General features: G+C 42.4%; 1 protein-coding gene across 3 annotated transcripts in view; it reads right to left on the minus strand.

Moving 5' to 3' along the window:
• Window positions 1-21,377, minus strand: part of CEP350 (centrosomal protein 350) — a 411,819-nt gene that overhangs the window by 318,530 nt on the left and 71,912 nt on the right. For all 3 annotated transcript variants that reach the window (XM_033915952.1, XM_033915951.1, XM_033915950.1), the window contains exon 7: window positions 14,691-14,804. In XM_033915952.1, coding sequence (XP_033771843.1) covers window positions 14,691-14,804 — 114 coding nt within the window. The remainder of the gene's footprint in view (window positions 1-14,690; window positions 14,805-21,377) is intronic.

Consider the following 21,377-nt stretch of genomic DNA (forward strand, 5'->3'; position numbering starts at 1 on the left):
TTCAGGAATCAGAGATACTAATAGCTATTAATTCTCTTGCCTCTCATAAATCCCCAGGGCCGGATGGCTATCCAATTGAATTTTATAAGATTTTCTCCAATGACCTAGTCCCGATACTGAAACAACTCTATGATTACCTATTCTCCTTCCCTAATGATCAGGGAAGCTTCACCGATGCACATATCATCCTTCTCCCCAAATCGGGGAGAGATGATACCAATGTAGCTAACTACAGACCCATTTCACTATTAAATACTGATTGCAAAATTCTGGCGAAAATCCTGGCTCTTCGTTTGGATAAAATTTTGGGTATCCTCATTCATCCGGACCAAGTAGGCTTCATGCGTAACCGCTTTATCGGAGACAATGCACGCACTTTTAATGCCATTCTTGACTTAGCTCACTCCTCCACTGATCCTTTAGTTGCAATATCCCTTGACGCGGAGAAAGCTTTCGATATGGTCGAATGGAGTCATCTTTTTACCTCCCTGTCCTGGTTTGGATGCGGTTCGGATTTCATTGATTGGGTTCGCATTCTTTACACTAAGCCTTCCTCTAGACTGAAAATTAACGATTCTCTCTCTTCCCCGGTCCATCTTAATAGAGGTACACGCCAGGGTTGTCCCCTCTCACCTCTTCTCTTCAACTTAGCTCTTGAGCCTTTATTGTTAGCCATCCGTCAACATCCACATCTTTTGGGAATCCAGATTGGTTCTCAACAGGCTAAAACTCTAGCTTATGCTGATGATTTACTTGTTTTTCTCTCCAAACCTGCTTCCTCTATCCCTATTTTACTTCAACTGGTTTCTAACTTCTCCTCAAGTTCTGGTTATCGTATTAATTGGGACAAGTCAGAAATTATGCCTCTTAATGATATCACCTCACTATCTGATTGTGGCCCGATCTCTTTCCGATGGGCAGACTCCTCCTTGAAGTACCTCGGAACTCTCTTTCACCAGGACACGAATACGATGATGTCCATCAACTTATCAGCTATAACTACTAAAGTGGACTCCCTCTTAAAAAGATGGTCTCCCCTCTCAGTGTCCTGGTGGGGGCAGCTGGAAGCTATCAAAATGACCATCTCTCCGATTATCAACTATTACCTCTCCATGCTCCCCAGACTAGCCCCCAAAACCTTCTACAAATCCATCGAGAACAAACTATCCGTTTACCTTTGGAAGGGAAAACCTCCTCGTATTTCAATGAAAACTCTCAAATCCTCCAAGGAGGACGGAGGGATGGGCTTCCCCGATTTTTTCTTATACCATGTCGCTGCTTTGCTTCGTTATAGTTCGATATGGCTACACACCATGGTCACGGATGATGACCGCGCCGCCTGGGTCCACATCGAACAATATCTTTCACGCCCAATTCCCATTTCTTGTTTACCTTACATCTCTCCTTCCGCTCTTCCCTCCAAATCTACTACTATTTCCGCAACTCTCCAAGCTATACAACATTTTGATACTTTGTCTAATTCTGATAGAAGACACACTTTAGCTGCGCCCCTGTGGTACAACTCCTTATTCAAGATAGATAACTGCTTTCTACACTGGCGCTCATGGTTTGATAAAGGTATATGGTCATTGGACCAATTAATAAATGACGGAAATTTGTTGTCCTTCTCTCAGATAATGGATAAATTCAACTTACCTCCCTCAGAATGTTTTCACTGGCTGCAACTCTCCCACTGCCTGAAGAAATCCAACCCCTCTATCTTCACTTTCTCTCAGACCTCCCGTTTTCTCACTCTATCTCACCAGGGCTTTCTTCTAGGACACTCAACCTCTCTCTTCTATAAAGAACTTAGATCGCATCTTTTCCCTAGGTCCCACAGGACTGCCAATACCTGGGCGAACTTTATCTCCTGGCACGGTTCCGACGAGGACTGGGTACGTTATTTCTGCAAAATTAATCGTCCCACAGCCTCTGCTAGCTTGAATCAATCACTTTACTTCCTAGCATATCACGTTTTCTGGACACCCCATAAATTGTTTCGAGCTGGCCTTAGGGATTCTAACCTGTGCTGGCACTGTTCAGCGGAAATGGGCACTCTTCACCATATGATTTACGCTTGTTCCATTCTCATCTCATTCTGGACTAAAGTATGGGAACTTATTAGTCATATTTTACTTATTAAATCTGTCTTCACTTTTGACATTCTTCTCTTTAGATCTTTGGCAGTGATCGACCCACTTACTTCTAGCCAACAATCCCTCTTTAACATCCTGATTGCACTCACGATCCAAATGATTCTCCATAACTGGAAATCTGCAGATTCCCTTAATATTGTGTTTTGGTGGAACTCAGTTCTCCTAACTCATTCATACGAACTCAAAGCAGCAGAGTTCTCCAATAGACTCATGACCATATCTCGCATCTGGGAACCCATACAACATTTCTCTTTTTAACCGTTGACTCCACAGTGGACTTGACTCTAAATTATGGTTATTTATAGCTAACCTGTTACTACTTGCTATGGATGTTGATGCCTGCCCTACTTTTCCTATTTTCCTCTTTTGATCATTATGACTTTCCTCTTCCTTCTTAATCGTCTGATCTGAATGCCTACTATATCCTGATCTTCTCATCTCTTTTATTTCCTCCTCCTCTCCAGGTTTATGATACATATAACATTGAGACATCATGGTACCCTATTGCTGTCAAGACGCTTTACATTGATATTTTAGACCTTTGACCTAGTGTGTTCTAACGCATTATATTGTAAGCGTACATTTACCTTTCTCAATGTATTTCTTACCTAAAATTTTATATGTTGTATTGTTTCCAAAAACCAATAAACATATTTGAACTTCGGAATTTTCAATGAACCACAATTTATGTCAAAAATGATTATCCCATATAATGCCTCACGCTCGTTACGATCATCCTTCTCAAACCTATTATCAATTCCCTCCTTAAAAATTATTGGCACACGAAGAAATGACATATTTTCCGTTATGGCCCCTACATTATGGAATTCCCTTCCTAACTATATTAGAATTGAAAAAGATCTTTTATCCTTTAAGAAAACTTTAAAAACCTTTCTATTTCAAGACGCGTTTGATATGTAATATGGCACATTTTAATTCTTACTTTCTGTTGTGACTATTAAACTCACGAACCCCTTTTACTCCTTATTGTGTTTCCCATTCTATGTAAATTTCAACAGATTATGATATTGTAACTTTCCCCTCCTTCCCTACTCATTCATGTCTGTCCTTAATTCAATTGTTATAATGCCAATTGATGTAAATTGTTTGTCTTGTGTTTAATTCGTTTAAATTGTATATGAGACCACCACCTGGTGGCTTTTAAATTGTACATCGCTTAGAAATCTCATATAAGCGATTCATCAAATGCTAAATAAACTTGAAACTTGAAACTTAGCTCCGTGGAAACTAAGAAACTGGGGACCGCGCGCCTCCGTCGGGCGGGAAGGCACTCGCGCGTGCGCAGTGCGGCCTGCTAGAACTTTCCAAGTTCTTAGAGTGCAATCACTCTAAAATTGTCCGTACCGGGGCTCCATCGGTGCCGTCACCCATCAGTCAAGAATATGCTGCCTGCTTGTCCTGGGATAATAGGTGTTATCTAGGGATAGCAGGCAGCTATTCTCAACATGTGGGTGACATCATCCACAGAGCCCAGATGCGGACAGCTTTGCAAACAGACTTGCTTGAAGAACTTTAGAAAGTTTGCAACTGCCACACCACGCATGCGCGAGTGCCTTCCCACCCGATGCAGGGCGTGCATCTCCTCAGTTCAGATAGCTAGCAGAGAAGCCAATCAGAGGAGATGGGTGGGTTGTGAGAATAGCTGCCTGCTATCCCTGGATAACACCTGTTACGGTAAGTAACTGTGCTTTATTCTTGGACAAGCAGGCAGCCTATTCTCAACATGTGGGTAACCTCCAAACTAATCAGAATGGGATGGTGGGAGTGTTGGCAATTCAGGAGAATAAATTTTGTAACACTGTCTGGCCAAAATAGCCATCCCATCTGGAAAAAGCATCCAGACAATAAGGAGAGGTGAAGGTATGAGCCGAGAACAAGTGGCAGCTTTACAGATTTCCTCAATAGGAGCAGATCTAAGAAAAGCTACTGATGCCGCTTTGGCTCTGACTTTATGGGCTGTGACTTGACTCTGTAGATGCAGTCCAGTCTGAGCATAGCAGAAAGAGATGCAAGCAGCTAACCAGTTGGAGATGGTGTGCTTGGAAATCGGATGTCCCAACTTGTTTGGATCAAAGGAGACAAAAAGTGGAGGAGCAGATCTGTGTGGCTTAGTCCTTTGCAAGTAAAAAGCTAAAGCACGCTTACAGTCCAGAGTATGAAGAGCTGTTTCTCCAGAATGAGAATGAGGCTTTGGAAAAAATACAAGTACAATGGATTGATTGAGATGAATTCTGAAACCACTTTAGGTAAGAATTTAGGATGAGTACGGAGGACCACCTTGTCATGATGGAATACTGTGAAAGGTGGGTCTACAACTAAACCTTGTAGCTCGCTGACCCTATGTGCAAATGTGAGAGCAATGAGAAAAATCACTTTCCAAGTGAGATATTTTAGATGAGCTGAAGTCATTGGTTCAAAAGGAGGCTTCATCAATTGAGCAAGAACAACATTGAGATCCCAAACCACTGGAGGAGGTTTGAGAGGTGGTTTGACATTGAAAGCCTTTCATAAATCTGGAAGCCACATGATGAGCAGAAAGGGGTTTCCCTTCGTTAGGCCGATGAACAGCAGTAATTGCACTGAGATGGACTTGAATGGATGTGGATTTGAGGCCTGATTGAGACAAATGGAACATGTAATCCAAAACTGAAGACAAGGAGGTAGATTGAGGCTCCTTGTGATGAATGGTGCACCAAGCAGAAAATCTAGTCCAGGGCTGCCCAAGTCCGGTCCTCAAGATCTACTGACAGGCCAGGTTTTCAGGATATCCACAATGAATATGCATGAGAGAGAGATTTGCATACCAAGAAAGCAGTGAAGAAGGAAGGGGAGAAAAGGAAGACTTGTGCAGGAATGTGCAAGTGAAGAGAAGTCCTCTAAGGCGCTAGAGGTGAAGGCAGACCCCTTAGAATCCCCAGCATAGCAGAAACAGGCCAACACAGTTCAAAGACCTAAAATGGCTGCTGAAAAGCCTGAAATGGTTGAAGATACACTCTGACTAAAGCTGTCAGCTTTTACACAATCTATTTCTGTTTTGCGGAGAAAAGCACACTTCTGCTTTTCTGAGAAGAACAAGTCAAAACAGAGGGCAATGCTGAAAATAACAGCCTTCCACCCAAGTCAACATGGCCAGCTGTTAGAAACTTCATAAGAATGAGGATGTGAAACTTAAGAAGATTAACCACAGTTGGGCCCAGGTGTTCAGAACTGAGGATCTTGGTATATTAACAGGATGTTTACGGGAAAGCAGAGTAGTTCTAGTGAAAAGGCGTGACTCACAGTATCACTCATTATACTACCCAATCAATAGATTAATAAGTATAATGACGAATGTGATTAACCAATGAAAATGTAAAATGTAATATACACCCACGTGGGCTTGGGCTATCAGAAGCATATAAAAGATAGCTCTTTTGGCTATGAGAGGAGGGACATACATCCAGGTATACTCAAGCTCCATATGCTGTAAGGATTTGCTCTTGTAACCTGTTATTGATTGTTAATAAACTATATATTAATTATACCAGCATATTGAGTTTCCGTGAAGTCAGTTATTGAAGGCCGAAAACAGGCGGCTTTTCAGCAGTGCAGGCAAATCTCTCTCATGCATATTCATTGTGGATATCCTGAAAACCTGGCCTGCCAGTAGATCTTGAGGACCAGACTTGGGCAGCCCATTTCTGATTGTAGCATTGTCTAATGGTAGGCTTCCTAGAAGCCTCTAAAATGTCCTGTACAGATTAAGAAAACTGTAGAGTGGCAGTTAGGTTGAGAGATACCAAGCTGTCAGGTGTAGAGACTGCACATTGGGATGAAGGAGAGACCCTTGACTGTGTAAGCAGAGAGGGGAAAAACTGGTAGAAGTAGTGGCTCCCTGCTGTTGAGTTAAAGTAGAAGGGAGAACCAAGGTTACATGGGCCATCGAGGAGCTATCAGAATCATGGTAGCATGTTCCTGTTTGAGCTTGACAAGTGTCTTGAGTATGAGAGGGAATGGAGGGAACGCATAGAGAAACTGATTCCTCCTTTCCAGGAGAAAAGTACCTGCCTCCAGTCCAGTGAGGGGAGTATATCCTGGAGCAGAACTGAGGCAGTTTGTTGTTGTGGGAAGACGTGAAGAGATCTATCTGAGGAGTTCCCCACTGAGAAAAAATGTGATGAAGAGGCAAGGAATTGAGTGTCCATTCGTGAGGTTGTACAAGTCAACTCAATTTGTCCACCAGACAGTTTTTCTCTCCTTTAATGTAGACAGCTTTCAGGAAGGTGTTGTGAAGGATTGCCCAATTCCAAATCTTCAGAAATTCCTGGCAAAGAGGGAGAGATCCTGTTCCTCCCTTCTTGATGACATAGTACATGGCAACATGATTGTCCGAATGAGGACTACCTGGTCGTGAAGATGCTGAAAAGCTTTGAGAGCATTGAAGATCGCTCTGAGTTCCAACAGATTGATGTGACATTGACAATCCGTGCTGGACCAATGGCCTTGAGTACGTAGACCATCAAGTTGAGCCTCCCAAGAGTAGGTCGAAGAATCTGTCGTGAGGACCTTCTGACGAAGGGGTAAACCTTCAGTAAACCTCTGGAGAGATTGGAAGAGAGCATCTACCAGTGGAGAGACTTTCTCAACGAAAGAGTCACTCTGATGTGCTGAGAGAGTAGGTCAAAAGCCTGAGCCTACTGAGATGCCAGGGTCCACTGAGGAATTCTGAGGTGAAGTCTAGCAAAAGGAGTCACATGAACGGTAGAAGCCATGTGACCTAGAAGAACCATCTTGTGTCTTGCTGAAATTAAAGAGAGGGAAGACACTTTGTGACAGAGCTGAAGAAGAGCATCCTGACGCTGACGAGGAAGGAATGCTCCGAGTTGTACAGTGTCCAAGACAGCTCCGAAGAACTGTAGAGTTTGAGAGGGCTGTAGCTGGGATTTGGGAAAGTTGATTTTGAACCCCAAAATTTAGAGGAACCAAATAGTCCGTTGGGTCGCTACAATAATCCCTTTATATGTTGAATCTTTGATGAGCCAGTTATCCAGGTACGGGAACACCTGTAGACCATGGTTCCGCAGAGCTGCTGCTACTACAACTAGGCACTTGGTGAAGACTCTTGGAGATGATGCCAGGCCGAAGGGTAGCACTCTGTATTGGAAATGCAGATTTCCCACCCGAAATCTGAGGAATTGTCGAGAGGCTGGATGAATGGGAATGTGAGTGTAAACCTCTTTGAGATCTAGAGAACATAGCCAATCGTTCTGATCTAGAAGGGGATATAAGGATGCCAGAGATAACATTCGGAATTTTTCTTTGACTAAAAATTTGTTGAGCACTCTGAGATCCAAGATAGGGCGCAGATCGCCCGTCTTCTTCGGAACTAGGAATTAACGGGAGTAAAACCCCTTGCTCTGCTGTTCCAAGGGAACTTCCTCGATGACAAGGAGACAAAGCAGAGCTTGAGCTTCCTGAAGAAGAAGGGTGGTCTTCTGCGATGAATTGGAAGGATACTCTCTTGGAGGAAGATCTGGTGGAATCTGAAGGAAATGAAGAGAGTATCCTTCCTTGAGGAGAGACAACACCCAGAGGTCTGATGTAAAAATGATGGAGACAACCTCCAATGAGAAGGGGAGAAGACAGAGGCAGAACGATGGAGGTTATGCTCTGTATTAGATGGTCAAAAAGGTTGAAAGACCTTAGGCGCAGCAGGAATCTGAGGTTTTTGCTGCCTTTGCTGCTGCTGTTGTGATTGTTTCTTAGGAGGTGCTCATATAAAGGAGCTGCTCTCTGTGGAAAATGCCTCTGGTAAGATGGAAGAGGCTTGAAGCCTTTAGAGGTAGAAGGTTTAGGCTTAGGTCAAATGATGGAAGCAAACGATTTCTCATGTTCAGACAATCGTTTAGTTGCTGCCTCGATGTAGTCATCAAACAATTCATTGCCCTGACAAGGGATGTTGGCAAGACGATTTTGAAGATTGGGGTCCATGTCTACAGAGCGGAACCAGGCAAGCTGGTGCATTGCTACTGAGAAGGCAGTGACCCTCGAGGAAAGTTCAAATGGAGATGAATGCGGAGTTGAGCCAAAGTGGTAGTCACATGCTGAAAATGGAAGACGATGTTGAGGAATATATTTGCAAAATTCAGGCAGGATGCCAACCAAATGCTTGAAATAAGAAGTGAAAATAAAATTGTAATTCAAAACTCTAGTTGCCATAAGAGAATTTTGATACAAATGACAACCAAACTTATTCATGGTCCTGCTCTCTCTTCCAGGAGGGACAGTGGTATAAACTTTGTCAGGATTGGTCCTTTTCAGAATAGACTCCACGAGAAGGGACTGATGGGATAACTGAGATTTCTCAAAGCCCTTGCAGTGGACCATCCTGTAACGAGATTCCAGCTTTCTTGGTACAGCAGGAATGGAATAAGGTGTTTCAAGATTCTGCTTGAAAGTTTGAGAAAGAAGTCTATTGATGGGCAATTTAAGAGACTCCGTAGAAGGACAAGGCATACCCATTTCCTCTAAATACTCCGTAGAGTATTTGAAATCAAAGTCCAAAGTAATATTGAGGTCCTTACTCATTAGACGTAGGAACAAAGAAAAAGATATCTGCTCCGAGGAAGGGTAACCTTGAGGGGAGGAAGGTGATCTCGAGGCACCTCGCAAGGCAGAGAACAAAGGTGAAGCTTCTCTGGAGTACTGATACCTGAGGTCTGAATATGCAATTATAGATGATTCACTGAGAGAATGGAGAGCATCCCTCGCAGGAGAAGAAGCATAGGTGTAAGGCTCTGGAGGTAGTTTCCTCGACTTCAGAGATGGATGCCTTGAAGAGTCTCGAGGCCTGGAAAAATGAGGTCTGTCTCGAGAAGAGGACCTGTGCCTCGATAGGTGCCTCAACTGATGTGGCGAACTATGCCTCGAACCAGGCAGGTCCCACTGAGAGGAAAGTCGAGGAGTCTTCGCCCTATGCCTCGGAAAGGGCAACACCTTATGCGAGAAGGAGGGTTGGAGGTCGAGACACCAAAAAGGACTGAGCTCCTTGTGTCAAGGTATCTTGAGGCACTGACAAGGACTCGGCTTCTTAAGTAGCGTACTTATACTCCAGACGAGACACTCGCAAAGACTCGCCTCCTTGCACAGTGTGTAGAATCCTCTTGAGTCACTCCCAAGGACTCGACTCCTTGTATAAAGTGGGTAGATTTAGCTCGAGGCACTGCCCAGGACTCGACTCCTTGTGATTCTGGTAAGTGATCAGACTGGACTGCAGGAAGCAGAGTCGAGGTAGGAGTATGTTTGGCAAGCATATTACCAAACTCCTGAGCCATAATGGTCTGGATCATAGCCTGAAAATGTGACACCGAGACTTGAGGATCTGGTACATATGGTGTGGCTATAGTCTCCGAGGAAGAGGAGGAAGAATGACTGTTCAAGTTGGAGACATGCTTCTTGAGCAGCTTGATAAGCACTGCTGGTACCTGACCTGAGGGAGGCAGCAAGGAAAGCGGCTTCTCAGGAGAAGACAGCAGATTTGCCCGAGGACGAGGACCCCCCAAACGAGGAGGGTTTGATTGAGGTCAAGACAGAAGGCAGAACCCCCGTGAGAAGCTTGACCGGATTTGAGGTCGAGACTGGGGTAAGTGGATCCATACTGCCGAAGAGTTTCTCCACATGAACTCGATGACATTTGATGGCTCGAGGTTGCACAGTGGACACACAACTCCGGATGATGGTCAGGTCCCAAACACTGAACACACCACCTATGTGGGTCGGTGAGGGAGATCGCACACTGGCAATGGCTACACTTCTTGAAGCCTGTGACCAGTCGGGACATAAACGGAAAAATAGCCTCAGTGAGATCGAAGCCTGCAGGCTGAGGCCACAGAAGCAGGCCCCGCCATTACACAAAAGAAAAATAATTAAGTTTAAAAAAAGAAAACGTGCAAAGAAACACAGCCACAGTGAGAAAAGGCACGAAGCAGAACTGAGTCTAGCGTAAAGCGTCGAAATAGGACTTCTCGGCTCCACGGAAAACTGAGGAGACGCGCACCCTGTATCGGGTGGGAAGGCACTCGTGTATGTGCGGTGCGGCAGTCGCTAACTTTCTTAATGTTCTTCCATGGATGACGTCACCCACATGTTGAGAATAGGCTGCCTGCTTGTCCTGCAATAAAGTAATTTAGGTAATATCATTTTTACAGTCGCAATTCTCCCCATCCACCCAATTATCATTCCCTCGCAGCGACCTAGTTTCTGAAACAACTGCTTCTGCAGGGCCGGAAAATTAGCACTAAATAAATTAGCAGGATCTTCCCTTAACTGGACCCCTAGATATTTGATGGATTTATGCGCCCAGCAAAAAGGGAATTGGGACTGTAACTCTTCAATCTACTGCACACCTAAAGTAAGATTGAGGATCTCCAATTTTTCCATGTTCACATGAAAACCTGATGCCTGACCTATGCTGATAAGACCTGTGTCCACCTGGTCAAAGATTTGGTCGGGTCATTAATAAACAATAGTACATCATCTGCAAAAAGTAAGATTTTATAAGCCCTATAAATCAGGATTCGCATGAATCAAGCAAGCCAGAGGTTCTATCGCTTTAGCAAATAGTAACAGGGACATGTGACATCCCTGTCTGGTACCCCTAAATAAAGTCACGAGCTCTGACAGAAAACAATTAATTTTAAATTATGATGAGGGTTCATGATATAATAAAGAAATCTATTTTAAGAATTGTTTTCCAAATCCTATTTTTTTAGAACCCCAAATAGGAATTTCTAGCTGGCTCGATCAAAAGCCTTCTCAGCATCCATAGAGAGTACCAGAGAAGAAACTTCCTTACGGCAGTGCCTTTGATGTGGCATGCACGGCTGCCGTGCATGCCACATCAAAGGCACTGCTGTTTTAATATTGTTGAATGTCTGACGCTGGCAAATAAAGCCCGCTTGATTCACATGTATAAGCATCCTTGTAGCAGGTAGCTGAGAAAGGCGTGGCCTAGTAGTTAGAGCACCCTGAGGTTGTGGGTTCAAATCCTACGCTGTTCCTTGTGACCCTGGCCAAGTCACTCCATTCTCCATTGCCCCAGGTAAGTTAGATAAATTGTGAACCCTCTGGGACAGATAGAGTGTATCCGATTGTAAACCATTTAGATAATCAAGTGATGGGTCTGGAAGTGGGAGTAGCCAAAGGGCTACAATTATCCGATTGTAAATCACTTAGATAATCTGATACGCAGTATATAATACCTAAATAAATAAATAATATTATCTTCAAGAGCCTCTCTGCTCAGTTAAATTGTTTTCAGTATCTATTCTTACAAAAACGCTTTGGCCCGGATTCTATAAATGGTGCCAGCAGCTGCCTTATAAACAGGCCGCTTATCGTGTGTCAATCACGTTATGGTATTGTTTATAGAATTCTGCCTTCAGGAAAGGTAGGCTCCGGTGGCAAGAATTCTTCCCTCTTCCACTTTCTCCAGCCTGCGGCACAGTCCAAGTGCTGACCTCCCCCTGCCATACATGCTCAGTTTCGAGCATGTGTAAAGACTGAGCATGTGCAGGAAGGGCGGGACAGTGGCAACATGTAGACAGAACCATGGGCTGGAGCAAGTGTGAGACAGAGGAGCTCTTGGCAATGGAGAATCCTTGCAGCTGGTGGGGCTTGGCAAGGAGAACCTTGAGAATATCAATCTTCTTCATGCATCAGATTTGAGCCAGTAGATAGTGCTATTGCTCAGTGTCAGTGCAGGGATTCATGATGATCCTAGAAATTCAGGATCTGTTTTGTAAGGTCTCAAAGCTCTCTCAGTTCTCTGTGCCTGCGGCTCCTTCCACACTCAGTAGGACAGAATGATCCAATTTTGAAAGCCTGAAGAATGGTTCCACGAAGACTACAATGACTCCTCTGATGTCAGCTTTGCTCAAGTCAATTTCAGCCACACAGTGCAGGACTCTTGCTAACCTCAAGTCTGGCTCACAAGAGGCACTGTCAAAGTCCAAAAATAGATTCACATGCCAAAAATAAAAACAAAATAAAAATCCCAAGCCTTTACAGTTTTCTAATTTGTGAAACCTGACTGGCACATCATGCAGTCTACCTATCAAAGACAGTAATCAAAAGGAGCCTGCAAGCAGATTGCTTTACTATCAGGGGCATCAGTAGCCTGACAGATTCCAAGGTGGTGATGCTATCAAGCTTCCCAAGCTGCCATAGAAGTACACACACCTCTTGAATAGACTTCAAAGAGTTTCCACAGGAGCTGTTGCTGTGATTCTTCCCAACTGAGACTTATACAAGACTGGATTTGAAAAACCAATGCAGAAGGCAGTGGTGTGATATGTGCTACAATACAACTTCCAAATTGCAGAAGTTGGCTCAGTTATAACCTACGAGGGGGTGCTGACAAGTTCTCAGCCAAACTAAGAACAAAATGTGAAGCTATGAAACTTACAAATAAGTTCAACACAACTGGCACATGTGTCTGAAGTTTCTATAACTCTTCCAAAAAAATACTCTGATGTCTGATCACTGAAATACTGCTCCCCTGCTACAATAACCTCTGAATCACTTGAAAATTGTCTTCTCCTTAACTATCAGGCTCAGCTAAAATAACACTAGACTTTGATAAAACACACTTCACTCACACACATATGACCAGGCCCCTCCGGACACTTCTCTGGTTGCCACCAAGTCCTCTCTGATCCCTCCCTGGACTTCTAGGTTTTCGGGCAGCTTCTAACACCATTACCAGTTTCTCCACTGGTCACCACCAGCCCCGCCGGTCTCTCCTCTGCTGGTCATTCACCAGTCCCCATCAGCCTAGGACCTTGAACTACTCTAACTGCTTGTGAGGCCACCACCAGTCCTCACAGGTCCTGGACACTCTTCACCGGTCCCTCCGCCAGTAGTCAAGCTTGAGTATGCTCCAGTCGCTTCAAGCTCTACCGGGCCCTTTGGCTACTCCCCCTTCCAGACCCATCACTTGATCATCTTCTCCCAGTCACATGCCCTGAGGACTCTCCTCAGTCATCTTCTCTCAGACATTCGTCCTAAAGACTCCAAGACTCCTTCCAGTCATAGAAACATAGAAACATAGAAAAAAGCAGCAGAAAAGGGCTATAGCCCACCAAGTCTGCCCATTCCAAGTATCCCCTCCCCTGAATTTACTCCCTTAAAGATCCCACGTGAGTATCCCATTTTCTCTTAAAATCTGTCACGCTGCTGGCCTTTATCACCTGGAGTGGGAGTCTGTTCCAATGATCCTCTATCTCCACACTCCTTGAGGACTCTCCCGATCACTCAGCCTCTCTATCAGGCCCTCCGTCAAGCTTGAGCCCTCTTTGCACTCCAAATTCTACCTGACAGGCCAGTCTAATCAAACTTACCGGGAGATAGGACAAAGCCAGCATGCCTCCCCTCAAGGGTCACCTGGCTCCCAAAGGAGCTCCTGTTTTCCCCAGCTCTCTGCCACGGAGCTGTTCTTTTCAGCACCCTTTCCACTCAGGGTGAGTGGACAGCTATCAGGTAACTTTGCAGTTCTTGTACACAACTTTGCAGTTCTTTTCCACTGCTCAGACTCCCTTCTGCTGGCCAGTGACAAGAACTTCACCCTATCAAATATAGTTCAATCAATGATCCGAAATAATGTCAAAACATAGCATTATCTCCTATCTAAATAACCGCTTAAACCAAATCTCCACCTCAAGACACAGAAGAACCTCGAACCCTTTCGCCTTCCCCCCACTCAAAGGCACACAACGCAAGAAAATGTTTGACAACCTTCTGGCAACACAAGCAGCAAAAATCAACCATTCTATCTCCAATCTTATGACAATATCAGACAACTTCAAAACATTCAGAAAAGAAATCAAAACCCTGCTTTTCAAAAAATTCATCCAAATATCTTAACCCCTCCTCTTTTACCTCCAGAAGATTCACCTACCTTCAGATAACCTTCCCCCAAATTACCCACCTTAACACCTTCCAATTAAACAAATACCATAAATAGATTGTAACCTACCCTCTCTAACTGCATTCCATATGTATTTTTCATACAGTTCTTCACTGTCAGTTTAATTTCCATCCTATAAGTTCACATAGAATTTTTCTTTTTTTCAACCATCTTTATTTTCTCTTCTTTATTAATTTCCAGGTACTTTAGTTAGATTGTGAACCTTCGGGACAGTAAGGGAATTTTTTAAGTACCTTCTTACTTCTCATTTATAATCTTAATGTATATTTTCTTCAAACCGCTTAGAACCTAACAGATGTAGCGGTATATAAGAAATAAATTACATTACATTACATTACATTATGATTCTGCAAATTGGCACTTTGCAAAATAAAACACTCTTTTCAGCCACAATGGCAAAATAACGCTCAGAATTTAAGAAGCTGGTTGGGATGAGAACTTTTTAGCACCCCCTCGTATCCCTACACCAGTGGTGACCACAAATTCAGAAGCTTTAATTGATGGGAAATGTAAGAGGAAGACGCTTGCCTTGTTTGCATGCCTCCCACCTGTTAACTGCAGTGCAAGATCCTCATAAAACTCCTTGCTGATGTTATGGAACTGATCTTCATGCCATATCTTTCCATCAGGAGTTCGAATCTTAGTCTCTGTGGGATTAAATCCTAAAAATATATACATTTGGATTCAGGATTAATTTAGTTTAACTGCTTTTCCATAAAATAAATATAAAATTTCATAAAAATATAAATGAAAAAAAATATTAGGTTACATAACATTCAACATTATAAAAACATTAGTATTCAAACAGTATACTAAAATACATAACACTATTAAAAATTACAAATAAAACATAAAACCAATTATCTCAGCAGTCTTGGAAAGCTGTGGTTTTACAAAACCATATGGAAATTATAAATGGACAGTAAAAGAAAAAGCAAAGTTGCTTGCCTATAACAGGGCTTCTCCATAGACAGCAGGGGAATGCAGCTATACATGTTGGTGATGCCCTCCTTATGAATCCAATATGCACTGTTCTTTTTTAGCTCAGGGAATGGACCATTGAATGCGCTATTGCTCCCCATCTCAGAGACTTTCCTCCTCCTTCCTCTCAGTCCCTATCCGAACAGTTTGATATAAGGAGTGAAAAGTGTTGCTACATTTCCTGTCTGTTTATGGAGAACCTCTGTAACAAGTCAGCAACTTCACTTTTTCTGTCAGAAGGCAAGGGAGGTAAAGGAATACTTAATGGTGAATTCAGAGCTTAGGGGTCCCTTGCTTAATAAAGCTAATGTTGGTGACAATGGGAAGAAATGAATGGGCATTGAGATGGGGCATAACGCAAGTTTCTAAGGACAGTCTGCCCTAACTAAACTGTCTGCAGAAAGGAGATCTCCTTGTGAATATATGTACTGACATCTAAGTGGCTACTTTGTAGATGTCAACGATATATGCTGAACAAAGGTTGGCTATAGCAGATGCTGTGGTTCTGATCTGCTGTGTTTCTGTATGGAAACGGTTCACAGGCTGCAGCGTAACAGAATGTAATGCAATCTAAGATTCAACATAAGGTCCTTTTGGTTGCTGGCAAGCCAGGAATGTTAAGAGTTGAATGTGACAAATAGTTTTTAAAAATGGCTTTTATGCCATTAAGGTACTGAAGTTGAAGTGTGGTTTAAGGAACGCTGGATGCACTATGACTGGTTCAAATGAAACGTAGACATTACCATAGGCAGGAATTTCAGTGGGTGGGTAGGATAATTCTATTGGATAGATAGATAGATGGATAGATTAGGAACACATGGAAACCTCAAGAGCAGAGGATTGCTGCTACTATCACTAAGCATTTTGTGAATACTTGGTGCAGAAGCTAGACCAAATGGGTTTACTTTGTATTGGAAATGGCATGTTCCCACTCGAAAGCAAAGATATTTCCTGTGGGCTGGGAGGATGGGAATGTGTGTATAGGCTTCCTTAAGATATAGAGAACAGTGGTGTGACACGAATGTGAAACGTATGGTATGAAAGAATTATTAATATTGAATGACACTGCCTAGGATCCATGATAGCTGTTACAGGGAAACACAAGTACTATGAGAACTAACAAGGCAAGGAGTTTTCAGCACCTACTGATAATTATGAGAGCAGGTCATTGTCAGCTCAGGCAGGCTAGGAGTTTCTAACACATAACATTCTCCCGGCATTCAGTTAGCTCAATCCACAAGCATTCAGTTAGCTCAATCCACAAGCATTCAGTTAGCACAATCCACAAGGAAGGGGATGGGAAATTAGCTCATGAGGCAAACTAGGAGTTTCTAACACATACTGATTGGTAAACATCATCCCGGCATTCAGTTAGCTCAATCCACAAGGATAGGGGGATAAATACTGTTTCCCCTAGAAAGAAAAGCAGGGGACATTTCCACTGTTGATACGCTGTGTGATGACATTTTGATTAAGCCTCTCGTTCGTGGTCCCCCGACAGAGTGATGATGTAATAACCGGTAATGTATTAATTCAAACTCTGTACTTAATCAATGATTATGGCTAGAAATATTGTATATATATGTAATAAAACTTAATTTGTATACTATTTTGATTTCCTGGCATTCTGTCCAGTGCGGAAAGTGACTGAAGGTCTAAAGTGAAGCCTTTTTAAATAGTAATACATAAATTGGCGTAGTCGGCAGGATTTCTCTAAAGAAAACCTGAGCGCTCTTGTGATACAGGAATGTTCAGGAAGAGAGAGAAATCCTCAAAAGAACCTAGAGGTGCCCAGCTGGACCGAGGCACCGTATAATATAATAGCACAAGAACTAGCCAATAATCATGGATTAGCAGAGTCATGGGAAAAGGTTCTGGGAAGTGCAGAACCAATTGATCTTGTACAAGTTTAGAAATATGCCCCGATAAATCGGGTGATGTAGTTTAGAAAAAAAAAATATGCCCCGATAAATCGGGTGATGTAGTTTAGAAAAATGCCCCGATAAATTGGGTGATGTAGTTGCTCTGGGTTCTGGGAAGGGCAGAACCACTTGATCTTGTACAAGCTTTATAAAAATGCCCCGATAAATCGGGTGATGTAGTTGCTCTGGGTTCTGGGAAGGGCAGAACCACTTGATCTTGTACAAGCTTTAGAAAAATGCCCCGATAAATCGGGTGATGTAGTTTAGAAAAAAAAATTGCCCCGATAAATCGGGTGATGTAGTTTAGAAAAATGCCCCGATAAATCGGGTGATGTAGTTGCTTTGGCTCGAAGGAGCTGGGTATTAGCAGTTCATATTGCTGCCACAAAATATAAGAAAAGGCGCGGTCGAGTAAATAGGATGTTGGAGTAAAAGTTCCTTTGTTTGAAAGAGCAAACTGCAAAGGGAGGGATTTTCACCCCCACCTTTTTCCTCCTTCGATGCTATCATGTGAGCTTGACGGCGGGCTTTTTGAGTTTCTCCTTTGTTCACTACTAGGCAGAGGGGAGAGGGAAGGGGCAGGAAAAAGGATATTTAAAATATGCTTAAATATTAACAAATTATGGATTTAAATGTAGGAACTTGTAATGAAATTAATAATGTAAGCAAGGAACCAAAGGGTTTATGGATAAAAATTTAGGAGCTGTTTGCCTGATGTAGCCTGAATTTTTTTTTCTTTTCCTTGTTTCTTTATCAGAAGGGATTAGAAAGTGATATTTATGGTTAAAAACAGGGAGATAATCTGTAGAACGAACGTACAAGAATGTGGAGGAAAGCTTTGTGAGACGTGTTAAGGAAGGATGTGCCTTTTGTTGTAGTGACAAGCAGGGACTAATTGTCAGCACTGCTTGTAGACTGGCCGCGGACTTTTCAGCAGTTCGTTTGATACACAGACAAATTGTCTGAAATAAGGTTTCCGGTTTGTTTGGGGAACGTACCGAAACAAAATAAAAAAGGGTAGGAATACATTTGTGTAATTATTAAAACAGACAGTCAGAAAGGCATATATTTAAGAAACAAAACAAATTATAATGAAAAAGAAGGAGAGAAGCAGCCCTGCCGGACTCCTATCACTTTCCTGTGGACTCAATTTTGGAGATGCAGGATAAGGGAAAGAAGTCAGACTCTAAATTCAGCTTGAGGTACAGATAGAGCAAGATAGTAAATTACATGAGTTTGACATATTGACATACAAACTAAGAAAGGGCAGTTGGATTTATTAATTGACCATATGAAAAAGAAGGGATGGGAAATAAATCCAACAAAAATACAAGGACCGGCAACGTCGGTAAAATTTTTAGGAATTCAGTGGAATAGAGGATATTAGGGAAATCACAGAGAAAGCAAAACGAAAAATATTAGATTTTCCTACTCCAAAGAATAAGCAGGAGAACAAAGTAAATGGAAATGGTACATTTCCCAAAGAGCTAAAATAGGTGAGCATGGGGTAGCTACTTTACACGAAAAAATAGCTAATATTCCTAACGGAGAGCTGGAAATCATAAAGCCAGTATATGCTCATGAATCCCCAGTGAAATGGGGAGTGGGATATCTTTTTACTGACTCCTGGTCAGTCGCTAATGGTCTTGCTACATGGTTAATGGGGTGGAAGTCCCATAATTGGTTAATTCATGGTAAGGAAATGTGGGGTAAAGAATTGTGGCAAGACATAGGAAAAAAAATGTACAGGAGACAATAGTGTCAGTATTTCATGTAGATGCACATATGCCTGTTGATTCAATGGAACGATTGTTTAATTCCCAAGCAGATGCTGCAGCTACCATTTCTGTAACAACTACTAATGAAATTCCTAAGGTGGAAGAATGGTTGGAAGGTACAGCCATTTGGACACATCAGAAAAGTGGACATCTTGGAGAAAAAGCTACTTACAGGTGGGCTCAGGAACGAGGGATTCCTTTGATCTAACATGTGATCAGAAAATGTCCGGTGTGTCAACATATCAAGAACGGGAAGTATCACATAAGGTAATGGGGCACGGGGCGATTTGCCAGCCCAGATTTGGCAAATGGATTTCATAGGACCGTTACCCGAAAGTTGTAAATATAAATATATGTGTACTGCTGTAGATTATTACTAGCATTCCCTTGTGCTTCTGCGTCACAATGGAGCACTCTAAGGACTTTAGACATGATTATTCAGTATTATGGTATGCCCTTACAAATACAAACTGATATGCTAAGGAATTATCACTTTAGGAGGAGTAATTGATGCTGATTATCAAGGTGAGGTTAAAGTCATATTGATAAATTTAGGAGAAAATGATGTAATAATTGCGAAGGGAGAACGAGTAGCTCAATTGTTATTGACACCAATCTATATCGTGCCAATTAGGGAAATAACCCCTCCTTCTCAGGTGACTGTAAGAGGGGAAGGGGAGTTTGGAGCTACAAATACCGTAAACGTAGGAGCCAAAATCTGGATTAGCAATCCTAAAGGACCTCCGGAACCAGCGGAGGTGATTGCAATCGGGAAAGATAAGGCTCTCCTTGTAATGAAACCGGGAGTGGAAAAATGGGAATATGTCCCTCAGGAAAAATGTTATTTGAGAGAGTAATAATGTTTTCTGAAACTTGCAGATATACGTGTGCCTTGGAATCCTTTGAATATGGTATGGGGTAAGAGGCGCTGCCCCCGGGCGACGTATTACAATTAAAGAAGGGGTCGTTACGTCATGGAGATGGAAGCATTCTTCAATGAATCGGAAGCAAGATAACTTCACTTGCAGCGCTAACTCCAGATGTATCATTGCAAATGTGACAACAAGAGACCATACATGGATTACAGATTAAAAGCAATGAACACACTAGAAATGAGCAGATATGGAGGACCGTGTCTAATATACTCACTGCATAGGAATGTTTATGTGTAAATATGTAGTGTTACCCCTCATACTAGGGAACCTCAGAAACAATTTTTCTGGGCACCTAAATTTAATTTAACATTTTGTGACTCCACATTGCAAGGGCGAATTTGTAAATTACAAAATACTGTAAATGTGTGTGAATGGACTATATTACCAAAAATGATAGTACCCTTTGCAGGATGCTTACACAATATGTCAACACTTCTTTGGCAGAATCAAACTTATGTTTGAACACCTGATATAGGATTTAGAACAAATGTATTCTGGGAGAACAACTTTTCCGTTCCAAATTGGGATTTAAAGTTGGGAAAGTTAAAAGCTATAATACTAGGATAAATCAGTCCATAAGGAATTTGAACAAAAGCATCACCAGATTAGTACTTGTTCTGTCCTTGTGGAATTGTTATGTGGTTTATGGACTATGTAGTAAATCAACACGGCCCACGATGGTATCCTGTATATATATGTAATAAAACTTAATTTGTATACTATTTTGATTTCCTGGCATTCTGTCCAGTGCGGAAAGTGACTGAAGGTCTAAAGTGAAGCCTTTTTAAATAGTAATACAAGTGGTTAACAGGATTCCCAGAGAGATCATGTAAAACTTTTCCTTCACTAAATATTTGTTGAGAGTGCAAAGGTCCAGAATTGGACAGAGGAACCCTGGTCTTTTTTGGTATGAGGAAATATTTTGAGTAGAACCCTGGCCCCTCTCTTGCAGAGGTGCATGTTCGATGGTTGAGCTGGAGGAGGGCTGAGAGCTCCTGGTGAAGGAAGGTGGTCTGATAAGAGTTGAAAAAAAGACTCTCTTGGAGGATGGTTTGGAAGTGCTTTCTGTATGTGAAGGGCATAATCTTGCCTTACTACTTTGAGGACCCAGTGATCTGTTGTTGCAAGAGCCCAATGTTGATAGAAGTGAATGAGATAACCCCCTAAAGGGAAAGTCTGAGGGATATATTGTATTACTCTAGCTAGGTTCTCTAGGACAAAGTGAAAAAGATTGTTGATATTTTGACTGAGTCTACGATTGCGATTTTTGAGCTCTCTATTGTCTGGGGTGTCTTTGTGGAGGAGCTCTGGATAACGTAGATGGTGGAATATATCTACATTTAGGATAGTAAGAGGAGAATTTAGGATTATAAAAATGCCTAGAAGGTTGAAGCTTGGATGATTTTGAAGATGCCAATGTAGTTCTCGAGCCTCATATGCCTTTTGATTTTTTGGGTTGCCTCCTCTATTTTATCCTCAAATAACTCTGAGGTATGGAATGCTGGCTAAATGCTCTTGGATGTTGGCCTCTAGGTCAGACACTCAAACCCATACTTGCCTTCTCATAGCAATGGATACTGCTGATGCTTATAAGGTGACATCAAAGATAAAACATGCCA

This window comes from Geotrypetes seraphini, chromosome 12, assembly GCF_902459505.1.
Source record: "Geotrypetes seraphini chromosome 12, aGeoSer1.1, whole genome shotgun sequence".
Lineage (NCBI taxonomy): Eukaryota > Metazoa > Chordata > Amphibia > Gymnophiona > Dermophiidae > Geotrypetes > Geotrypetes seraphini.